Genomic DNA, 25,000 nt, shown 5'->3' with positions numbered 1-25,000 from the left:
GTAAGCAATTGAATAGGAAAGGACAGTTGCAGGACCACGATCTGCTCTTCACCAACTAAGCCGTTGATTTTAATTTCTTATGGCTGATAGCTGTTGCCCTCTTCTTCCACCCTCGATTTCCAACGGAGTATGACATCATTTGAGTGAGTTCTATGTCATTTAACCAACTGTTACTCTTTTTCTTTAAACAGGCGAACAAACAGTAACAATTCCAAGGGAAGACTTAGCACTTAGTGCTGAAGATGGTAAATGCTTTACTTCTGTATGCATGAATAGAAACAACTCTAGCTCTCCTTATTCTCTCTAAGGAATGGCATCGGTTTTAAAAGATATATTTACCATTTGAGAAAAATGCTGACACTGTGTGGTGTTGCTTTATAAAGTGATGATAAGTAGTGTCTAAGCAAGTAGTTTTAGACCACCTAATCTGTCTGTGGCAAGTCCCAACTTTAAATGGCGATTGCCTTAACAGAAAGCCAGATGAATACATTTCTGTGAAAATGTAGCAAAATAAAGCCAGTGTTTGCTTTTCAGTTTCTTTGTTATACTGTAATGTCATTATGTTGTCATTTTAAAGAGAATACTGTGGAAACAGCATATTTTACTACCCTTTGCAGTGCACAGCACAAAGTAACCTGGTGCAAAGTGTAAATCATTTTCTTTTTTTTTTTTTTAGTACATTTCAGAGTTAGCCTGTGTTTAGATTTATAAATTTTGCATTATACATTTGTAACTGGTAACTGACTTTTGATGACAAGAGTAATAAATCAAGAAAGCAGTCACTTTGCAAGGACAGTAGTAGCTTCACAAAATGTTACCACTGAATAATCAGCAGTGTAGTAAGTGTCCACTGTACGACATGACCCCTCCCCAAATGTCGTAGAGCTCACTACAGCTGGAAAATGGGCCAGCACCATAATACCTGACTGTTTCCACTTTCTGCAGTATTGCTTCTTACCTGTGCCCAAGGCTGGAACTTCACTTTGAAAAGGTGAAAAATATGGGTGCAATGTGGGTGAAAAAGTAGCACTGCATATATTTCATCCCTGCTGCTAGTAAATCTTTCCTCATGGAGTTATACACTTGTCAGGAATAGCGTTGTAGAACAAACAGGAGCTGAGGCTGATTGCAGCTGGGAATAAATTAAGGTGCTTGTCTGGCCCTGGGCGCACTACCTACCAACAAAGAGAAGCATGGTGTCTGATATCTTGTGAAGAACTGTACGTGCTTAAAACATACATGATGCTGTCAAAAGTTTGACCAGGACATTAGCTGATGTGAGGAAAGAGATGGGGATGGTCTGGGCAGTGGACACTATTGCATAAGGTCTTACAAGCTATCACCTCACCAGAAAAATAGAACAAGATGCTGTGTCTGTATCACTGAAACAGCACACACACACACACACACACACACACACACACACACACACACACACACACACACACACACACACACACACACACACACACACACACACACACATTATTAGCAAATGTAACTCATGTGGCAGGGCATTTGTTCCCATAATACCAGCACTACAGATCTCCCTAATAGTAACAAGAGTATATTCCCTCATGATGTTCTTCGTGTTTCACTGTTGCAGTCATCACATTTGGGTTATCCTGCCAGGGGTAGCCCTCAGTTGGCCCAAATACCAGAGGCTTAGTATTTCTGAGTTGGTTGCTGTCGCTCCAGGACTGACGTCAGGTAGTCAGTAGTATAGAATCAGGCAGCCAACGCCATTACATCAGTCTTTCTTGCTGAGGAGCCCAAAGCAGAAGCAGTTTGCACCAGTACCAGTTGGCCACTACCTGAGTTTTCATTTATGAATTGAAGTTGAAGTCTTCTAAAGCTAAGTACCCCATTGGGGATCCTTTTTTCTTGCTCTAACCGATGTCAGAAAAAGTTAACAATTGTCTCACCTGTGGAAAGCAAATACCACACCGAGACTTCCATTCTTACTGCATCACCTGTTTAGGCCCAGAACATGACGCCCACTTTTGTGCTTTTGTTCAACACCAGAACTATACGTCATCGGGCCCTTATTGTAGCTAGATATTTTCGCTCTCAGTCCTCGAATTCCGATATGGCTTCGGTAAGCCATCCGATTTCTGATCTTCCAAAAAAACATAAGGATAAAGACAGAAACAGACTGCACAGATCCAGAACTGCCGACGAAGCTTCCTTTAAGCTAGTCGTCAGTTCTCCGGTCCTCAGTGAGGTACTTTCGCAGCCCCTGATGTCTGCTTTTGTGTATTCGCAGGCCACTGCCGAGACCCTTTCGGAGTCTGGCATGCCGCAAGACTCTTCTTTGACTAAGGATCCTGCAGATGTCTCTACCTTAGATGGGTCCGGAGCCACTGAGCAGCTGCCGGCTTCCAAGAAATACTTAGCACTACCGATACTCGATGCAGACCGATGACTTCTTTCACGTCTTCAGTTCTTTCTATAACTGCTGAGTTTCTAAGGCCTAGGGTACGAAGCACACCCAAAAAACCGATGACCCAAGCTCAGGCACCTGCTTCCGTGCCTCAGTCTCAAATGCTTAAAATGGCAGACGATGTTATTATGCTTATTAGGGGAAGCCAGGCTACCCCTTCCAAAAGAAAAAGAGACTTGTCCCCAGTAGTTTTATCTGAACAGGAGTCAGATGACTCTGATGCATCTGAATATGAAGATATGCAACCCCTCTCTGCTTATGAGGATTCTGATGTAGAGGAATCCATTCCTTCTGCCTCTCCACCCGAGGATTTTTAATTTGGGGAAACCCTACATATTTTAAGGGAGCATTTCCAGTGGGAATGTCAGGACTATCCCCAGTCATAAAAGAGACTCAGGGAATTTGTAGATCTACCACAGCACAGACCTTTGGTCATTCATCCTGTCCTGGATGTTGTGGATGATGTTTTTATGGAATCCAGTCTGACCCCTGACACCCTTCCTCCTGCTCCCAGGAAACCTGACAGGTATTACAGAGTCCCGGACTCTCACAAATTTCTTTTCAAAAATCCTACTGCTGACCCTGAGGTTATCTTTCAAGGACCTAAAGGAATCAAAGCAACTTCAGCTAAGAATCCCACCCCCTTAGATAGGGATTACCGAGCATTAGACAGATGGGGTAAAAAAGTATAAACCTCTGCTACTCTTGCTATTAGAGCTTGAAATTGTCAGTTCCACATGCTGAAATATCAGCAACATACCATGAAACTCCTCAAACAAAAAATATCTTCTTTTCTTGCTTGTGCAGAAAATAAAGAATTACAAGAATTAATACATTCTGCAAGTCAAGTAACTAAGCACACCTTACAATGTGGTTTTGATGCCCTAGAAGCATCTTGCAGGGTAGCAGTCACTGGTTCTGTCCTTAGAAGGCCTGCTTGGCTTAAGGAACAGACCTTGCCAGATGATGTCAAATCCAAATTATTGGACGCACCTTTGAACAAAGACAACTTATTTGGCACCAAGGCAGAAGAGGGCTTAAAAAGATGGAAGAAAAAGCTAAATCTATGCAGACAGTTAAAGACTGCTTACAGGTCCAGCCACTGAGGTTCACTAGGCATTGCCCCTCCAAGCACTGGTCCTTTCCTGCCCCCTCCAGGCCAGCTCAGCCCAGACCCAGGGGAAGCAGACCCCCCCCCCCCAGACATCAGCCCCAGGGAATGCAGAGATCTAAGCAATGGAGTTCCTCCTCTTCAAAACAGGGAGTGCAAAGCTACCCCCTTATGGTAAGAACTCACAATGACTTTTCACTTCCACCCCTTACCTCTGCCCACCTGCTTGTGACCCTAGGAGGGAAACTCTCCTTCCACGCAAGCAACTGGGCCACCATTACCAACGACTTTGGGTCCTCAACATAGTGTACCAGGGATACAAATTTTATTTCCACACTCTGCCAACCCCAAAAAGGTTCCCAGATCTTCCTCCAAACCAGTGGGTAGAGGCCAAAAAGCAAGTCCTTTCCCCTGCTCTCCATGAAGGCAATACAGCATGTTCCTGCAGAACAGATAGGCCATGGTTTCTACTCCAGACTCTTCCTGGTACCCAGAAAAGAGGGCACATGGCACCCCATCCTCGATCTATCCATTTTAAACACCCTTCTGGTGATACCAAAATTCAAAATGCTCACCCTCCAGCAGTTTCTACCAATGCTTTCCAAGGATGCTTGGTTAGCCACCCTAGACCTAAAAGAGGCCTACTTACACATCCCAATCAGGGAATCATGCATGAAATACTTACATTTCAGGGCAGGATCTATGCACTTTCAGTTCTCTGCACTTCCCTTTGGCTTATCCACTGCTCTCAGAGTTTTCAGAAAATGCCTGGCTCCCGCCATTGCTTTTTGCAGACAAAGAAATGTTCAAGTTTACCCTTACTTAGATGACTGCCTGATTCAGGCAGACAGTCAGGAAAAGCTGCTACAGCACCTGACTTTTGTAAAGGACCTACTGACCTCCCTGGGGTATACTGTCAACGAAAAGAAATCAAAACTAGTCCCCACACAAAAAATTGTGTTCGTGGGAGCAAGCTTGGACACAGCATCCCAGATGGCATTCCTTACTCCAGAAAAACAAGCCTACCTGACAGGCTACTTCTCTCAACTAGCCACCAGTACCCAGTTATCTGCAAGGAAAATCCTGCAAGCTCTAGGGTTCATGACCTCCTGCATTCTACTCATTCTGTATGCCAGACTGCGTATGAGGAAACTACAGTGGTACCTAAAAAGCCTTTGGTGTCAACACTATCAAGACCTGAAAATTCTCATACCAGTGATACCTTGTCTAAGGAAAGATTTTCTTTGGTGGGCAGCAGCTTGCAACCACAAATAGGGACTTCCCTTCCCACAACCCCACGCTGCCCAGACCCTCACCACAAATGCATCAGGCTATGCCTGGGGTAAATACCTGGATGGCAGGTGCTTTCAGGGCCATTGGAGCCCAAATCAAATACATCTGCACATCAACCAAAAAGAGATGCTAGCTGTTCAGCACGCCCTGACAGCTTTCAGACCCCTACACTCCCCGGGTCCTCCACTGATCATAACAGACAACACCGCAGTGATGTGGTATATCAGCAAGCAGGGAGGGACTCACTCTTATCCTCACTGCAGGCTCACCATGACCTTTTAGCACACACCCTCAGCCATGCAACTACACCTGCTAGCACAATTCCTGCCAGGCTCTCTAAACTCTCTGGCAGACAAATTAAGCAGAAACCTGCTAGACCCACATGAGTGGCAGCTAGACCACAGAACTTTAGCCCTTGTAACCCAGAAATGGGGCACCCAGAAAGTCGACCTCTTTGCCTCCTACTCCAGTCATAAGCTCAGCAAATTCTGCACCAGGGAACCTCACACCACAGCCTAGAAAGTGGATGCTCTATCCTTCCAGTGGGTAAACCTCTCAGTCTACGCATTTCCCTCTCTACCACTCATTCCAAGGATATGGCTCAAAATAAGGGAGGAAAAACCAAGGGTAATCCTGGTTGCTCCAAACTGGCCATGCCAGCACTGGTACCCACTGCTGCACAGCTAGTCACCCCTGCCACCATGGCACCTACCTCAGATCCCAACACTCCTGACCCAGGGGAATGGAGAATTCATGCATTCCCAATTGCAGACCCTCAACCTGGCAGCCTGGCTTATTCCCTGGCCTCTCCTCCAGCTGCCAGTCTAAGCAAACAAGTCCTAGATGTTGTACGTGAGGCCAGATGCCCCAGCACTAGAAAATCCTATGCTGACAAGTGGAAAAGGTTTTGCACCTGGATCCAGGCTAAGGGAGCCAGAATGGCACAGCTGTCCCTACCTCTCATTCTGGATTACCTGGCAGACCTACTACACAGAGGTCTGTCCTTCTCTTCTATTAAAATTCACACCTCTGCCATCTCTGCTCACTACAGCACAGAGCCACCTCTCTTCTCACACTCTCTCATCAAACAGTTTCTAAGAGGGGCTAACAAATTAAGGCCATCTAGAAGAGCTACTACCCCAGCTTGGGCCCTTAACTTTGTGTTGGAAAAGCTCACCCTACCCCCCTTTGAATCTGCAGCTTCAGCAGAGTTACAATTTCTCTTGGAAGTCAGCTTTACTTCTGGCCATCACTTCAGTTAGATAGAAGAATATCAGAACTACAAGCACTCATGACTGTAGAGCCTTTCATCATTTTCCATGCGACATTGTCTCCCTCAGGACTAACCCATCCTTCATGCCTAAAGTGGTGTCCAGTGTGGCTCTCAATCAATCTATACATTTGCCCACCTGTTTTCCTAACCCACAAAACAAAGGGGAAAGGATACTGCACTCTCTAGATGTGCACAGATGGCTCAGATTCTATCTGGACAAGACTAAATCTTTGAGAAAAACTGATCAATTGCTAGCCAGCTTTGCAGCAGGGGCAGAGGGCAAGGCCATTTCCAAACAAACAATCTCCAAATGGATAGCACACTGCATCCTTTTCTGCTACAAACAGCATGGGAAACCACCCCCAAAGGGGGTCAGGACACATTCCACCAGGGCAACCTCCACCTCTGCAGCTTTTCTCAGAGGGGTCCCTACCAGTGACATCCTGGAGGCTGCAACATGGAATCTGTTCATACCTTCACCAAGCATTACCACCTGCCTATCTTCTCCAAATCCAGGGCAGGCTTTGCCACCACAGTCTTGCAGGGCATCCTAGCCAGCCCCCAGTCTTCTTAACTGCCTCCACCCTTTTTTTCAGCTTTGGGAATCAAACCCAAATGTGATGACTGCAAAAGTGAATACACTCAAACATCTGCATTTATGGTAAGTGTACACAACTGTACTTTTTTATAAATACTCTACTGTTAGCACTTTCTAAATGACATGCTGATTGCTGTCAAAAGTACCATATATTTATTGTGCATGGCATAGCAGTAATATGTTCTAGAAATAATTATTTGTTGACAAATTATTTCTAATCATTGTCTCACAGACCAATCCAATCCCATATGTGCCTTTAAGAATTTTTATCTTAATGGCTGCTTTTCATTCTACCAAATGTACAGTGAATTCCCATTGTTCTTTAAGTTTACAGCCTCTAAGACTTCATTCTTCATTTTTACAACAGATTTTCTTATCCTCATACTCTGTGAGCTTATCACAAGAGAGGTTCCACATATAACAAAAGAGGTGCCGCATATCACAGGGGAGTGCCACATATCACAACAGAGGTGCCACATATCACAAGGGAGGTGCTGGATAATATGCAGTGAAGACCTTATCAGCAGATAAGACTCAATGATTGCTTTCACAGAGGAAGGGACCTTTAGGTGTGCAGTAGCTAGGATATACTGAACTTAAGATATTTTCCCTGTGTTTCTCGCTCTGTCATTGTGGAAGCACTATTATTTACACATTTCTGTGATGTGTTAAGGGAAGTAAATCTAGAGCCCTTATAGAAAGGCAGAGAGATATTAGAAGAGATCTAGCTGTTATTAAATGAATTAAGTGAAGTATAAATTGTATTAACTACTATCATAGCTGTTTTAAAATATGCTTCTAGTGGGACAGTTAGATTAGCTAAATGGATGGTAAACTACAGTTATGGACACACAGAAGTTCAGGTCACAGCTAAATGAATTTGAATGACTCCCTGTTAAGACCTTCTAATGTTAGTCCCTGCATTTTGAAACATTAACTGTGATTTAGATAGGAAAATGGCTTATTATGAGGTTCATTGTTACAACTTTCAAGTATTTTTGCAACAAGGATTTGCTTTTTGCACCCTCTGACTTGAGGGTGGTGAGGCCTCCACACTGCTGTTACTTATATATATATATATATATATATATATATATATATATATATATATATATATATTAACCCCAAAATGGATGCTTCTTACAAAAATGGGGAATGTCCAAGTTACATTAATCTCAGTCTTAGGCTAATTCCCCTTCATTTGCGCTTTTAGTTCTTCATTTCCAAGGATTTTAGTTATGTTCTGACACATTCAACTGGCACCCAGTTTGAACTTGCCACCATTAGATGCTGACAGCAACACTGAAACAAATGACTTAATGAAAGCTCTACCTCTACTTCTGGAGAGCAGATATCCCTTAAAATACACAAAGTTGGTGTACAACAGCACAATTAGCCCTTATCTTAGGCTGGGGAGTATCATTTCCTATAACAGTACGCTTATGGTTAGATAGATGGGGTGTGAAACAAAGAATGAACTATAGAAAGATCCATGGGGTATTTCCCTTCAGTAGTGAAGATGACCACCAATCATGAGCGGACAGGTGATTTGCTGTGGCGACCCCTAACCGGGAAAAAGCCGAAAGAAGAAGAAGAAGTGAAGATGGCCACATGTCACTCATGTTTCTAGTCAGGATTCATGCTGTTTTGTTAAGGAGAAGTACCTTATAAGGTCATATGAAGTGCAGTGCTTTGAAGCCAGATAGCTACTTAAACAAAATAATTTTGCATTACAAGTGACGTGTGTGTACTGTGTATCTTAAAACCATCTTGACATGTCACGTATTGTTTTGCATGGACTACAGACTGAACAAGAAGGCTTAGTGCAAACATAATGGAGTACACTGACAGCAGAAGGATCAAAGTGGCTTTTTGCCAGCCACTTCTGGAGACAGGAAGTACTTGCTAAAACCAGGCATATTTCTTTTTTCATTTTATTTGGACATATATAAGTAGTGGAAGTGTGAGGTAAGCAGTTTCTGCATAGAAGGTGAATGTCTTCTTGTCAGGGGTGACCCAGGAAGGTATTCATACTGATTAGGAGAAATTTGGCCAAGGCGCCAGGGTATTTCCCCTACTCTTTTTTTGATAAGTGCTGTAGCATCTTTTACATCTTGCCCCCCCCCCCCCCCCCATGCTACAATGCAGTGTCAGTACTGGAAATGTTAATCCAAACACTGTGGGTGGTAATAGGACCTACGGCCTTCTGACCTTTCAGCAGCAAAGGCAAATGTGCTACCTTTTAGGCTACTGACCCTTTCGATGACGCATGTTTTCTAAATCCTGATTTTAGTGTACTGCATATTGATTAATGTTGATATACTTCATATTGGAATTTTGTCCTATACTTCTCCGTTAGTTGCTACAAACGTGACTTATTGCCACATGGCAGGCTAACCTGTGTCTAGACAACGACATCTTGCAGTTATGCAGAAATTCTGTTCTGAGGACAAGAGTGCTTTATACCTGATAGTGGTACAGTATACATCATTTTCAGAGGATAGTTTACCATCCAGATAATTTGCTCCATGAGAGCATTGCCATTTTTTTTCCTGTATTGCACTTTACCAGAATATGGATGGTTTGAAGTAAGTATAGTTGAAGCTGCATGCTTGGATATACAGCTGTCTGAGTTTTATATTTCCACTTTTCACATATATCAATGTATATTGGTACAACTACATTATGCATCAGTCTAAACAGAATATTGCTCTTTGACTTTGAAATATCTTTCACAAAATTGATTGGTTCCAGTTTAATGTGAGTGAAACTGAAACGGTCACACTGGCAATGACATTTTATTTTACACTGATTTTGACTGAGGGTGTTGAATAAAAATAAAAGGAAACTTTATGCCATACATGGAACTGTATTTTGTTTGTGAGCCACAGTGCAAGCACAGATCTCAAATGCTAAATATATTCAGTTTAACTGAAAGTTGCTTTTTTTCATCATGTATTTTGCTTTAACTGAAATGTTTGGAGCTGCATCTTTCCTGGCTATTTGTTAAAATGTGATACCTTGCTACTACACCATTTATGAGACCCATGCTATTTCTTTCATGCATTTCTTTATCAAATGCATGTTTGTGTGCTGTGTTTATTGTTGTAGATTAACTTTTAAAATTTAGAGAAATTGTAGCTGAATACAAAAACATAATACTGGATCCATTAGGTTATCTCTGGTCTTGAATGGTAGACTTTTGTTTTAGTTCATGTATTCAAATTCATGATAAAAGATGCATGTGCTGGTTTCTCATGAGAACTTGTGGCTTGTTTGGCATATCTTTGAGTAAGTATAAAACTAACACTGAAAACTCAGCAATGTTAAATTCAGGTTTGCCACTGTCTTTTGTTGTGTGAGTTTCTACTAGATGACTATTGACATAAAACCTTGTAAAGTTCATTCAAGAACTGAGCCACAGTGCAAGCACAATTCTTGGGGGGTGGTATAATGGCTAAGGTGTTTACCTTACAGACGACAGAAAATGGTCCACATAGGCATCTAACCTAGATAACCTAGTATTTGGCATAAGGAAATGATGGCTTTTACGATTTCCTCTAAACATTTATGATTTAGGGTTGATTAAATGGTTAAAATATTTACATGACAGATAGAAGGTACAGGGTTTGATTCTTACGTTTGAAAAGGAAACTGGCTAGACTTAGATGGCCCACAAGGGCACCTAGCCTAGTACTTACCTATGAACTGATCAGTAACGGTACTCATACTAGACTGTTTTTATCTATGTTCCATTTTTGTTTTCAAAGAAATTTATAGTGGAATATTAAGAAGAGACTGAAAGTCAGTGTTTATTATTATTTTATTGCCTAAGTCTGTTGACCTACGTATTAATAGACCTTCTTCCCCCCACCTGCTTCCCTTTCACTCAATCAAGGCTATACTCAATGTTCCAGCTAGTCCTAGAATGAGTTATTTTATCTGTAATGGCCATGCATTTATATCAAACAGTAACTGTTTCATTCATACATGCCGACAGCCTATTTCATGGTTATGCATTTCTTATGAACAAAGCTCTACTGTGTTACTTTGAACTTGTCCCTATGTTGGACTTCAGTTGTACCACTATAACTGGATTTTATTTATTTCACATAAATCATTATTACCTCTGGAAAGAGAATTGCATGCTCTTTAGTAAAAACTAAAGCAAATTAAAGATAGTTGCATGTTTTTTTTTTCCTCCAGATTTTGGGTATTTGAAAATTTATTTACAGCAGAAAATGTACTCAGAAATAATTCTGTGAAAAGTTTCCTGTGCCCAAACTGTAACAATTTAGGCCACAAGATGGCCTCACTTCAATAGTGTTATGAAATGTATATAAATTCACTACACTTCTTTTGCTGTAACTGTAAATCAGCAGATTTCTCCAAGTAATTTCCTAAATGGCTGCATAAAACTTGGATGTCACGGGAAACTGTACCATTTAAGTGGGAAAACTGTGGAACTCACTTAACAGTACCTGCCTATACAAAAATAACTGGCCTAATTTATTTTAAAACTGGAGTTACTGAAGCATTATGAGGTGTAAATAATACACTTAAATACGTTTTTTCATTTCCTGTTGGAAAGTCTTGTTGGAAGTCTTGTAAGGTTTTATGTTAAGTTTTTAGAGTGTTTTTTTTTTGTTATAAGGGCATGTGAGTGGAAGAATGTATTTGATTGGTGTTTTTACATTTAAATATGATAGCTAAGTTCATTAATTAGTTCTGATGAAGTTCCATTTACAGAACGAAAGCGCTTAACTGAGTTTTGCAACAATAAAGCCTCTACTTTTCTTCACTTAGTGTTTTTTCGGTAGTGTCCTTTTCCTGTTGTGTTGGGGTTTTATAGTTCGTGGTGTTCCAGTTCATTTGTATATATTACAAAAAAGGATGGGAAAAAGTAGGTAATGTAAACGAACATGCATTTGGCATAAATGGGAAAAAAGTTCAAGATTTCTTGTTAATAATTAGGGAAACAGTAGATAATGTAGTAGTTAAAAATGTTCAGGCAAAAGTAATGGTAGGAGATTTAAGCAAAACATTTGATTTAATTCATCACTCAATATTATGGGATATGTTTGGTGTATATAATATAAGTAAGAAGCTTAACAGCGTGTGCATGTCAGCATATAAGAATAACATAGTAACGATTATGATAAATGGATGGTTAAGCAAAGATAGAAAAGGGTATTAGATAAGGTTGTACATTGACTAGTGTATTATTTATATTAATAATGAATGCAGTATCTACGTATATCAACATGGAGATGGATATCATGAGATATATTTCAAATGAATGAATACATTTGCCCATCTTGTTAAATTATGCAAATGTTATCACTATTTTAACAAAGAATGAAGCAAGCATGGATTTAGTGATAAAACAAATGCAAGAAATTATTCAGGTTATTGGTCTTGTACGGAATAAAGACAAAAGTCAAGGTTTAGGTTTTGAGGGAAAGATTAGTGAATAAATTTTAATAAGGATAGAATGAAGATTCTTGGGATAAACTTTGGGAAACAAGAAGTTGTAAATCCTATGTGGAAAGAAAAAAATAGACAAAATAAAATATAAGTACATTTTCTGGAAGTCTTTTAGGCTTTCATTTAAAAAAGAAAGTCTATTTAATAAACTCTGTACTGTTAGCAAAGATTGCTTATCTAGCTGGTGTTTATAGTCTTCGTTTAAACCTAGAGAAAGGTGTGTGAAACATAATATTTTCTTTCATTTGTGGATCAAGGTTGAATGCTGTGAAAAGCAAAAAAGGTGGTTTAGAGTTAATAAACCCTGTAGTATTTATGTCATCACTAAACCTTTACATAATGATGAAATGCTTAAAGCAGAATGAATGTTCAATATTAATGAGAATATTAAGTTTAAAATATAAAACAAAATGGTTGAATTTTTCTAGCTTAAGAAAAGAAAGGTTTGTTGTAATAGCTGTATATTTTAGGGACATCGACAATGGAAAAGGAAAAAGGATGGAAGAGGATATTAAAAACAGAAGTGTTTTCAATCCCCCAGTACACCCCACCTTAATATATTAGAAAAAGCCATTTCTGAAGATCTGTATAAATTGCAAAGTAAAAGTATGAACTAAAAGTATTGTTTCTACATCTTAAATGGTAAGGAGAAAGAATTCTTTGAACAATTGAGAAATGACAAGTCAGTACATATTATGAAGCCAGATAAGGGTGGGGGATTGATGTTCACCGTGTTTCACTGTTGCAGTCATTACACTTGGGTTATCCTGCTGGCAGGCTACCCGCAGTCGGCCTGAATTCCAAAGTCCTGGTCCGGCGTCGGTTGCTGTCACCTCTTCCCTGATGTCAGGGCGCCAGGGATATAAAAGATGCAGCAGATGCCATTTTCTTCAGTCTTTCTTGCCGCGCGGTGCCTGAAGCAAAAGCAGTTCGCAAGTGCCGGTCAGCCGACTCCTAAGATTTTCAAAATCGAATTTCAGATCCGAAGTCTTCAATAAAGCTAAGTACCCCATTGGGGAAACTTTTTCTTGCTCCAGACCAATGTCAGAAAAAGTTAACAACTGTATTTCTTGTGAGAAGCAAATACCTCATAAGGATTTTCATTCTTAATGTATTCCTTGCCTAGGCCCTGACCACGATGTTGCTAGCTGTCGGTTTTGTGCTAGATTTAACCAACGCACTATTAAGCGTCGGTATGATTTTGCTTTTCATTACTTTGGCTGAAGGTTTAATTATATAATGCCGTTGGAACAGCCGACGACCGGAGTTTATAAAAAGTGCAAGGAAAAGGAGAAAGACAGGCATCTGAGGTCCAAAACCGACGACAAGGCCTCCGCTAGGCCAGTCGCTGGTTTGCCGGTTCTCATTGATGCGCTTTCGCAGCCCCTGACGCCCGCTATGTCAGAGCACAGGCCGCTTCCGACTCCCACGTGGAGACAACTAGGCCTCTGGATACTCAAGGTATTGGACACTCGGAAACTATCCCCTCAGATGGGTCTGGAGCCACTGAGCAGGCATCGGCTTCTGAGGATGTTTTCAGACCTACACAGTTATATGTCAAGCCAACTTCAGCTTCCAAGGCAAACACTAAAACAGCTTTAAAGGCAAAGAAACAAGTACACATTCTCCTGGATAAACTTCCATATCTAAGGAACAGATGCTTAAAATGGTCGAAGACCTAATTACTTTGATCAGGGGTTCCCATCCCCCCTCCTGATAAGAGGCCTAGGCAAGACACAGAATATGATTCTTCTGATCAGGTTTCCATTTCCTCTGACTCCTCTTCAGAACAGGGATACTCTCTTCCTCCCTATGAGGATTCTGATGCTGAAGAATCTGTTCCTTCAGCCTCTCTTCCTGATGATTATTCTTTTGGGGAAACCCTGCATACCATGAGGGAGCATTTTTACTGGGAGAGCCAAGATTACTCAAAATGTAAGAAAAGGCTCAGAGACTTTCTTTTACTGCCTCAGCACAGACCTCTTGCTATTCCACCTGTTCTAGACGTTGTAGATGATGTATTTTCAGAGTCCGGCCTGTCTCCTGACTCTTTACCCCCTGCACCTGTTAAGCCAGGCAGATACTACAGGGTTACAGATTCTCATATATTTCTATATAAAAACCCTGCTGCTGACCCAGAAACTATATCTCAGGGTCCCAAAGGGGTCAAGGCTTCCACTGCAAAAAAACCTGTCCCCTCTGATAGGGATTCTAGGGCACTGGACAGATGGGGGGAAAAAAGTTTACACTTCTGCTGCCTTGGCTGTAAGGGCTTTAAATTGTCAGTTTCATATGCTTAAATATCAGCAATACTTAATGTCACAGCTAAAACAGAAAATGTTGACAAATTCTGAATGTTCTGAAAACAAGGAAATGCAGGATTTATTGCATGCAGCTGAACAAGTGGGAAAGCATATTTTGCAATGTGGTTTTGATTCACTGGAGGCCTCTTGCAGGGCCGCTATTACAGGTTCTGTCATTAGAAGGCATACTTGGTTAAAGGAACAAAATCTGCCTGATCATGTTAAAGCAAAATTATTGGATGCTCCATTACAGCATGATACTTTGTTTGGTGTTAAGGCAGAAGAGGTGTTGAAGAAAATGGAGGATAAAGCTAAATCTATGCAGACAATAAAGGATTTCTTACAGGTACAGCCACTCAGATTTAGCAGGAACTGGCCTTCTAAGAATTGGTCCTTTCCAGTGTCAGACAGGCCACAAAGAGGCAGATACAGACTCCCTAGAGGCAGACTCCAGCCCTAAGGCTCATACAGGCCCAAACAATGGGGTGCTTCTACCTCCAAAAGCGGAGAAGACAAATCACATCCATATAGGAAACAGTCCCAATGACTTTCCTCTGCCAATTCCAAGCACTTATCTTTTGACAGCACCCTTAGGGGGAAAGCTAGCACTTTTTTCACAAAATTGGCACATGATCACCCAGGACAAATGGGTCTTGAATATAGTCTCTCCGGGCTACAGGTTCCACTTTCACACCCTTCCAAAGGCAAAAGGTATGCCAGACCTGCCACACAATCAATGGGCAGAGGCACAAAAGCAAGTTTCATCTCTCATGGACATGAGGGCTATTCAGCGAATACCACAACAAGAGCAGGGACAAGGATTTTACTCAAGACTTTTCTTAGTACCCAGAAAGGACAAAGCCTGGAGACTAATACTGGACCTGTCTATTCTAAACACTTTTCCAAAATTCAAAATGTTGACTCTGCAGCAGCTTCTGCCCATGCTGGGCAAGAAGGCTTGGCTTGTAACTTTGGACCTCAAAGAGGCATACCTGCATGTCCCAGTCAGACAATCTTGCAGAAGATACCTCAGATTCATAGCTGGCTCAATGCACTACCAATTCTCTGCACTGCCCTTTGGCTTATCTACTGCATCCAGGGTCTTCACAAAATACCTGGCACCAGTAATTGCATTTTGCAGACAAAGAGGAATTCAAATATATCCCTACTTGGATGACTGCCTTATTCAAGCAGAGAACAAAGACATTCTACCGAAGCATCTGGCATTTATAAAAAGATTATTCATTTGCCTAGGGTACACAGTGAATTAAAAGAAATCAAAACTAGTACCCTCTCAAGAGATAATATTTCTGGGTGCAAGCTTAAATACAACTGCCCAGATGGCTTATCTCACGCCAGTCAAACAAAGGCAACTGACTTCTTACTTCGAAAAGATGGCAACAAAGACCCAGTTATCTGCAAGAAAAATTCTGCAGGCTTTGGGCTTCATGGCATCCTGCATTCTGCTCATTCCATATGCAAGACTGCATATGAGGAGGCTACAATGGTATCTAAAAAGTGTTTGGACTCAACATTGCCACAGCCTGGAAACATTAATTGCCCTCATTCCCTGCCTGCAACAGGAGTTTCGATGGTGGGCACAGGCCTGTCACCACAACAAGGGACAGCCATTCACTCTACCCACAGCCAGGCAGACACTAACAACAGATGCATCAGATTATGCCTGGGGGGCCCACATGGCAGGAAAATGTATTCAGGGCACATGGCCGGCAAGCCAAATGCATCTTCATATCAATCAAAAAGAGATGCTAGCTGTACAGAATGCCCTGACAGCCTTCAAAGATCTACTTCATCCAGGACAACTGCTGATTAAGACGGACAATACTACAGTCATGTGGTACATAAACAAGCAGGGAGGCACGCATTCTTACCCGCTCTGCAGACAAGCCATGATTTTGTGGAACACAGCATTGACTTATCAAGTACACCTGCAAGCACAATTCCTGCCAGGAAAAACAAATACTCTGGCAGACGAACTAAGCAGAAACCTCATGGATCCTCATGAGTGGAAACTAGATCCACAAGTCTTCAGCATGATAACAAGGAAAGGAAAGTGGATGCTCTGTCATTCAGCTGGAAAACCCTTACAGTATATGCCTTTCCTCCACTGCCTCTCCTCCCCAAGGTACTCCTAAAGGTCAGACAAGAGAAGCCAAAAATGATACTGATTGCCCCGGACTGGCCACGCCAGCACTGGTACCCAATCCTAAAGAGCTTGTCTCAAGGCCCAGCCTGGACATTACCTCAAATTCCTCATTTACTGACCCAACAAAATAATCAGATCCTGCACAGCCAACTCAGAACCCTAAATCTGGCGGCATGGCGGATAATGTAACCATTCAGAACACACCTCTCTCTAAAGCAGCTATGGATGCTATTTTGGAGGCCAGGAGACCCAGCACCAGAAAATCTTATGTGGAAAAATGGAAGAGATTCTGTGCTTGGAACCAGGCACAAGGAATTGACATGCTTGTACCAAATATTCCTCAGATTTTACAATACCTAACTGAGATACTGGACAAAGGCCTGTCCTTCTCATCAATTAAGATCCATGCCTCTGCCATTTCAGCTCATTACAATACGGACCCCCTATTTTTTCACATCCACTGCTAAGGCAGTACCTCAGAGGGGCCAAAAACATAAGACCTCCAAGGAGAGCACCAATACCTGCATGGGACCTCAGTTTTGTCTTGGAAAAGCTCACACTGCCTCCTTTTGAGCCAGCCAGTACAGCTGAAATAAAATTCTTATCATGGAAATCAGCTCTGCTCCTAGCAATAACTTCAGCAAGAAGAGTCTCAGAGTTACAGGCATTAATGGCTGTGGAACCTTTTATTATTTTCCATCTGGACAGGGTTTATCTAAGGACAAACCCAACATTTTTGCCTAAAGTAGTGTTCAGTGTGGCTCTTAACCAAACCATTCATTTGCCTACCTTTTATCCAAACCTACAGAATAAAGGGAAGAGACTGCTGCATTCTTTGGACATACACAGACAGTTATGCTTCTACTTGGACAAAACTAAAGCTTTCAGAAAAACTGAGCAACTTTTAGTGGCATATGCTGCAGGATCACAAGGAAAGGCTATTTCAAAGCAGACTATTTCAAAATGGATAGGCCACTGCATTCGTTTCTGCTATTCACAACATGGCAAATCAGCGCCTAAGGGCATTAGGCCACATTCAACCATAGCAGCAGCCACTTCAGCAGCCTTCCTCAGAGGAGTACCAACCAAGGATATTTTGGAGGCTGCAACTTGGACTTCAGTGCACACTTTTACAAAGCACTACCACTTACCTCTTTACTCTAAATCCAGAGCAGGCCTTGCCACTGCAGTTCTGCAGGGCCTCATAGCCCACTCCTAATTCTATTTAGGCCCAGCCACCCAACCTCAGCTTTGGGATTCACCCCAAGTGTAATGACTGCAACAGTGAAACACGATGAACATAGTATAGTTGTGTACCTACTATAAATGTAGATGTTCGAGCGTATTTACTGTTGCAGTCCAGGTTACCCTCCCACCATCCCCCTTTCATTGCTGGGACTTATCTGTACTTCTCTATTCTATACAACCTATGTGGTGTATTTGCTTGTAGATGAAGGAAATGTTTACTTTAGTGCATGCATGTTTATTGGCATAATTTATTTAGCCTACCCTTTTGGGGGGCACCTGACATCTGGGGCAAGAAAAACTGAAGAAAATGGCATCGGCTGCATCTTTTATACCCCTGGCGCACTGACGTCAGGGAAGAAGCAACAGCAGCCGATGCCGGACCAAGACTTTGGAATTCAGGCCGACTGCGGGTAGCCTGCCAGCAGGATAACCCAAGAGTAATGACTGCAACAGTGAATACACTCAAGCATCTACATTTATGGTAGGTACACAACTGTACTTTTTGTATTATTCTTTGGAATGCAACAAAGCCTTATTTGACATTTTAAGTGGTAAAACAACATATTCACCTGTTTCTACAAATGAAGTAAATATTGGATACCAAAGAATAGATTCTTTTTTAGAGGAGTACTTATTAGAACAAAGATTTTCTTTAGATACTTACAATTTTTGTAGCGTACAGAGTCCAGCAGCACACTCATGTTTTGGTATACCAAAAGTTCATAAAAAGTTGGAGAAACCTCCCTTCAGACCAATAGGAGCAGCTATGGGATCAAAGACTTATCTTGTAGGGGTCTGTATTGACAAGTGGTTGATGTTTGTGTATAATTTAGTCCCCCATCTCATTATAGATTCATGGGATTTTCTGGGTAGGCTCAAAAAAAAAAAAACTTTGGGCCAAGGATGTGATTTTTTTAACTATTGACATTATATGTTTATTTTTGTCAATTCCAAGGGATGAATGTTTAGACCATTTCTTCAACAGTATCCACAAGTATAGTACATTTACTAATGATAGAAAAATCCTTGTATGTGAATTAATGTCTATAGTTTTGGATTATAATTAGATTATTTTGAAGGTGAGTTCTTCAAACAACATAAAGGTGTGGCCATGGGGCCCTCATTTGCCCCCGTATATGCTAACCATGTACTTTTGGATTGGGAGACCAGTAATGTATCTACATTTTTAAAAGTTGCATATAAATGGAATGTGTGAAATAAACTATTTGGATATGAGGATATAACATTCCATTTCTGTTTTTAAGTCCACTATATATACAAAACCTACATTTAGCAATATGTATTGGGACATTTCTAGTTGCCACTCTGTTAGTCAGAAAAAAAAAAGTATTGTAAAAGGGCAGTTTATTATAGCCACCAGAATGACTTCACACAGAGAAGATGTATTAGATGAATTAAATAAGGTTGCAGAAATGTTTTTAGGAGAGAATGTTCTTATCGTTTAGTAGAGGATATAAGAAATTATGTTTTAACGCAGTGGATGTAAAATACAAACCCATTTTAGGTGTTGGATTAATTCCCAAATGACAGAAACACAATGAAAATAATTTCAAAAGAGGTTTAGTGATAGAATAACGATTCTATAACCAAGAAATTAAAAGAATAGTTAAACAAAATTGGAATATTTTGAGAGCAAGTCCTGATATTTATCAATAACTAGGTTCAGATCCTTGTTTTATATTTAAGACTGGTCCCAATTTGAAAGAGAAATTTGAAAGTAGTTCTAGGTTACAACATAATTATGATAATTCAGTGAAAGGAACAGCTAAGTGTGGGTCTTGCGCCCAGTGTGTTTACATTCTGGAAACTCATAGTTTAAAATTAGAAAATAAATTGAATTCAGTTATTATTTTTACGAGGGGGGAGCTGCCAAACTAAGAGTGCGGTTTACTTAGCAAGATTTTTAACATGCCCAACATTTTATGTGGGCGAAACAGAGAGATCTTTATGTAAAAGAATTATGAACATCAATTCCAAATAAGTAAACTAAATGAGAACAGTACTCTATATAAGCACTTTAGATCATGCCCTGGTTTTAGTAGGTTTGGTTTTGACATTTTAGAACATGTTATACCTAGCCCCAAAGGAGGAGATTTGAAAGGGAAACCAGTGGAGAGGGAAGTTAAATGGCAAATAAAATTACATGCTACCCATTATTCAGGAATGAATTAAAACATTTCCTTGCAGCTCTTATTAAACATGAAAGCTAATTTTTATATTTATCATGCTCATTTTTATTGGATGCATTAAGCTGTAGCCCAGTGCAATTCATTGGCTATGTGTTTTGCTACAACCAATGATGTCCTTCAAGGATGCATCTGCAGTCATCACATATGGGTTGTCCTGCCTCAGGCAGCCCTTCGGTCGGCTGGATTCCAAAGTCTGGGTCCGGCGTCGGCTGAAGTCGCCCTTTCCCTGACGTCAGAGCGCCTGGGGTATAAAAGCATCAGCCGACGCCATCTTCCTCAGTCTTTCTTGCTGCGTGGTGCCCGAAGCAGAAGCAGTTCGCAAGTGCCGGTTGGCCAGCTCCTGTAATTCAGCTAACCGAAGACTTCAAAAGCTAAGTACCCCGTTGGGGACTCTTTCTTGCCTCAGCCGATGTCAGATAAAGTTAATAATTGTGTAACTTGTGGGAAACAAATACCTCATAAGGATTTCCACTCTTACTGCCTCCCCTGCTTAGGCCCAGACCACGACGTCTTGGCCTGTACAGCCTGTGCTTCCTTCAACCGACGCACTCTTAAACATCGGGCGGAGTTCGCAGAGGAGTTCTTTGGGGCTAGTTTTTCATACAAAATGCCGTCGGAGACCCCGACTTCGCATTTAACAAAGAAACGGAAAGACAAGGACCGACACACATGGGCCACGGTTTCGGCTGAAACCACGGCTAGGCCTACCGCGAGTGTCTCGGTCTCGGCTGAAACCGAGTCCTTGGTTCTTCCGAACCCCGAAACCGCTCAACCGACAACCTCGGCCATGGAGGCCCCTGCTGAGTCGATTATTGAATTTCCTACAGAAACTGGTGTCTTGGAATCTTCCGACACCATTCCTCTAGACAAAACTACTCCAGCACGTGGTGCAGCCAGGCCTCCTGCATCCATGTCCATAAAGGCATTCACCAGGGCTAAAGCTGCTGAACAATCAAAAGCTATGCCTCCCAGGGTTATTCCTCAGGGACCCACTTCTAGTTCACAGATTCTAACTTTGGCAGAGGACCTTATTACCTTAATCAGGGGCTCTCAACCCCATCCGGACAGGGGCTCTCTACCCCCTCTAGACAAAAGGCCCAGGGTTGAGCCCTCTGACCCCCACTCCTCAGAGTAGGCCTCTGATGGCTCTGCTCACTCGGATTACCAGGAGGAGGCTTTTTTGGCCTACGAGGATTCTGATGCAGGGGAATCTATTCCCTCGGCCTCCCCTCCTGAAGAACTTTCCTTCGGGGAGACCCTTCACACTATGAGAGAGCATTTCAAATGGCAGGGCCAGGAATTTTCTGATTCCAGGAAAAGATTAAGAACCTTTTTACATTTACCTCAGCATAGACCTTTGGCTATTCTGCCTGTTTTGAATGTCATTGATGATGTGTACTCTGAGTCTAGTATAACCCCTGACACTCTTCCTCCGGCCCCTGTCAAACCCGATAGGTACTACAGGGTCCCGGACTCACATAATTTTCTTTACAAGGCCTACTCTGCTGATCCAGAAACTATTTCCCAGGGCCCTAAAGGGGTTGCAGCTGCCACTAGTAAGAACCCACTCCCCTCTGAAAAGGAGTCCAGGGCTTTAGAGAGATGGGGTAAAAAAGTGTATACTTCTGCTACTCTTTCTGTGAGGGCATTAAATTGTCAAGTTCATATGATACAGTACCAAGAGTATTTGTTAGATGAATTGCATAAGAAACTGTCTTCATCTGAACCCCTTGATCGCAAATCCCTTCAGGATCTGGTACATAACTCCCAACAGGTTAGCAACCATTTCTTGCAGTGTGGTTATGATGCATTGGAAGCTTCATGTAGGTCAGCTATGACTGGTGCAGTCATACGTAAGCATCCTTGGCTGAAGGAACAATCTCTGCCAGACCATGTTAAAGCTAAGCTTCTGGATGCTCCACTGGAAAAGCAAAAGTTATTTGGTTCCACTGAGCAAGAGGTCTTAAAGAAATTTGAAGAAAAGGCAAAATCTGTGCAAACAGTCAAAGATTTTCTACAAGTCCAACGACCAAGACTCAGCAGAAATTGGCCTACCAAGAATTGGTCCTTTCCGGACACAGAAAGATTTCAGAGAGGCAGGAACAGGCGTGCCAGAGGTAGAGGGCAAGCAAGAGGCTCCTACAGAGGCAGTCAATGGCAGCCTCCCAACCAGAGAGGTAGTGCAGGACCTACAACTGCTACACAAGGACAGACTCAATGACTTTGCTTTGACTCCGCCAACTAGGGCTCAATTAGAAGCACCTTTGGGCGGAAAGCTTTCTTTATTCTCAAAACATTGGCACAGCATTACAAGGGACAAATGGACACTGCAAATAATACACAAAGGATACAGGTTCCATTTCCACACATTGCCAAAAAGAAAAGGCATGCCAGACCTGCCACCAAATCAAAGGGCAGAGGCTTTGAAACAAATCTCCAACTTAATACAAATGAAGGCTATAGAAAAGGTTCCTCTTTCAGAACAAGGCCAAGGATTTTATTCCAGACTATTCCTTGTTCCAAGAAAAGAAAATCAATGGAGGCCTATTCTCGACTTGTCCGCACTGAATACTTATCTCATTGTGCCAAAATTCAAAATGCTGACTCTACTGCAATTCCTTCCCATGCTGGGCAAGGGGTCTTGGCTGGTGACTCTAGACATCAAGGAGGCATACCTGCATGTCCCTATCAGACAATGTTGCAGAAGACACCTCAGATTTCTTGCAGGGTCAGAGCATTATCAATTCTCAGCATTGCCCTTTGGCTTATCTACTGTGCCCAGAGTATTCACGAAATGCCTGGCATCAGTAATTGCACACTGCAGACTTCAGGGGATTCAAATATACCCATATCTGGACGACTGCCTTATACAAGCGGACAGCCAACAAACTCTGTTAAAGGACTTGAATTATGCTATCCACCTACTGAAGGCCTTGGGATATACAGTCAACATTCACAAATCAAGACTTGTTCCATCCCAAAGAACAACTTTTCTGGGTGCGGATCTAGACACAACCACCCAAATGGCCTTTCTCACAGAAGAAAAACAAAGACAACTACCGGATTACTTCAAGAATCTGACAAGACAAACTCAGCTGACTGCAAGGAAAATCCTGCAGGCCCTGGGTTACATGGCATCTTGCATCCTTCTGATTCCTCAAGCAAGGCTGCATATGAGAAAACTACAATGGTACCTAAGGAGTTTATGGACTCAGCACAGTCACAGCTTAGAAACTTTGAGCCCACTCATTCCATGCCTCCAAAAGGAATTTCTGTGGTGGGCTCAAGCCAGCCAGTCGAACAGGGGGCTGCCCTTCAGCAAGCCAAGAGCCAGCCAAACCATTACTACGGACGCTTCAGACCACTGTTGGGGAGCACACATGGAGGGCAGATGTATCCAAGGACTATGGTCACAAAAGGAGCTACGCATGCACATAAACCAAAAGGAAATGCTGGCAGTGATACATGCAATCGAGGCCTTCAAACTCTTTTTGCATCAAGGCCACCTACTAATAAGGACAGACAACACCACAGTTATGTGGTACATAAACAAGCAAGGAGGCAGCCATTCCTACCCTCTTTGCCGACTGGCAATGAATCTATGGGAACTTTCCTTGAAACTCAATATACAGCTGCAGTCCCAGTTTGTGCCAGGGAAAGACAATATTCTGGCGGACAGCTTAAACAGAAATATCATGGATGCACACGAATGGATGCTGCACCCAGACATCTTTCTACTGATAACACAATCATGGGGAAGGCCGGACATAGATCTGTTTGCCTCCCCCCACAATCATCAACTGAAGAAATTCTGCTCAAGGACATACCACCCACAAGCGTGGAAAGTGGACGCCCTCTCAGACATGTTCCACAATGGTCTGTCTTACTCCTTCATTAAAATTCATGCTTCAGCAATTTCAGCAGAGTACAACACTGATCCACCTGTCTTCTCTCATCCTCTCCTAAGACAGTTTCTAAGAGGAATCAAAAACATCAATCCTCCAAGGAAACCACCTCTACCTACTTGGGACCTTAACTTTGTGTTGGAAAAACTAACACTGCCTCCCTTTGAACCAGCAGCATCTGCAGATCTACAGTTCCTGTCCTGGAAGACTGCCTTCCTTCTGGCCATAACCTCAGCAAGAAGAGTATCTGAGTTACAGGCCCTAATGGCAGTACAGCCATTTCTTATTTTTCATCAGGACAGAGTTTCATTGAGAACCAATCCTGCATTTATGCCAAAGGTGGTATCCAGGGTATCATTAAACCAAGCTATTCACTTGCCTACCTTCTTCCCAAACCCACAAAACAAAGGGGAGAAACTTCTGCACACCCTGGACATACACAGACAGTTGTGCTACTACTTGGACAGAACTAAAAGTTACAGAAAAACTGACCAGCTGTTTGTAGCATATGCTGCTGGTGCACAAGGAAAAGCAATTTCCAAACAGACAATTTCAAAATGGATAGGGAATTGCATTCGTTTTTGTTACTCCTTTCATGGAAAAACTGTGCCAGCTAACATTAGACCTCATTCCACGAGAGCCACAGCCACCTCCACAGCCTTCTTAAGAGGGGTGGCTACCAAGGACATTTTAGAAGCTGCTACATGGAGCTCCGTGCATACATTTGCCAAGCATTACAATTTACCTTTATATTCCAGATCCAGAGCAGGCTTTGCTACGGCAGTCCTGCAGGGTATTTTATTTACACCATCCTTTACATAGTTCCTCCACCCCCAGATTGGCTATGGTATTCTACCCATATGTGATGACTGCAGATGCATCCTTGAAGGACATAGTACAGTTTTGTACCTACCATAAATGTAGATGTCCGATAGGTATGCATCTGCAGTCAGGTTTACCCT

At 42.1% G+C, this 25,000-nt stretch overlaps 1 protein-coding gene across 10 annotated transcripts in view; it reads left to right on the top strand.

Moving 5' to 3' along the window:
* The window catches only part of SYTL2 (synaptotagmin like 2), a 1,607,062-nt gene that overhangs the window by 1,194,211 nt on the left and 387,851 nt on the right, over positions 1-25,000 (top strand). For all 10 annotated transcript variants that reach the window (XM_044071181.1, XM_044071180.1, XM_044071175.1 and 7 more), the window contains one exon: positions 192-245. In XM_044071181.1, the coding sequence (XP_043927116.1) occupies positions 192-245 (54 nt within the window). The remainder of the gene's footprint in view (positions 1-191; positions 246-25,000) is intronic.

This window comes from Protopterus annectens, chromosome 5.part0 (genome assembly GCF_019279795.1).
Source record: "Protopterus annectens isolate FY-2018-M chromosome 5.part0, PAN1.0, whole genome shotgun sequence".
In the NCBI taxonomy this organism is placed as follows: domain Eukaryota; kingdom Metazoa; phylum Chordata; order Ceratodontiformes; family Protopteridae; genus Protopterus; species Protopterus annectens.
This window is presented reverse-complemented; position numbering and strand designations above follow the sequence as displayed.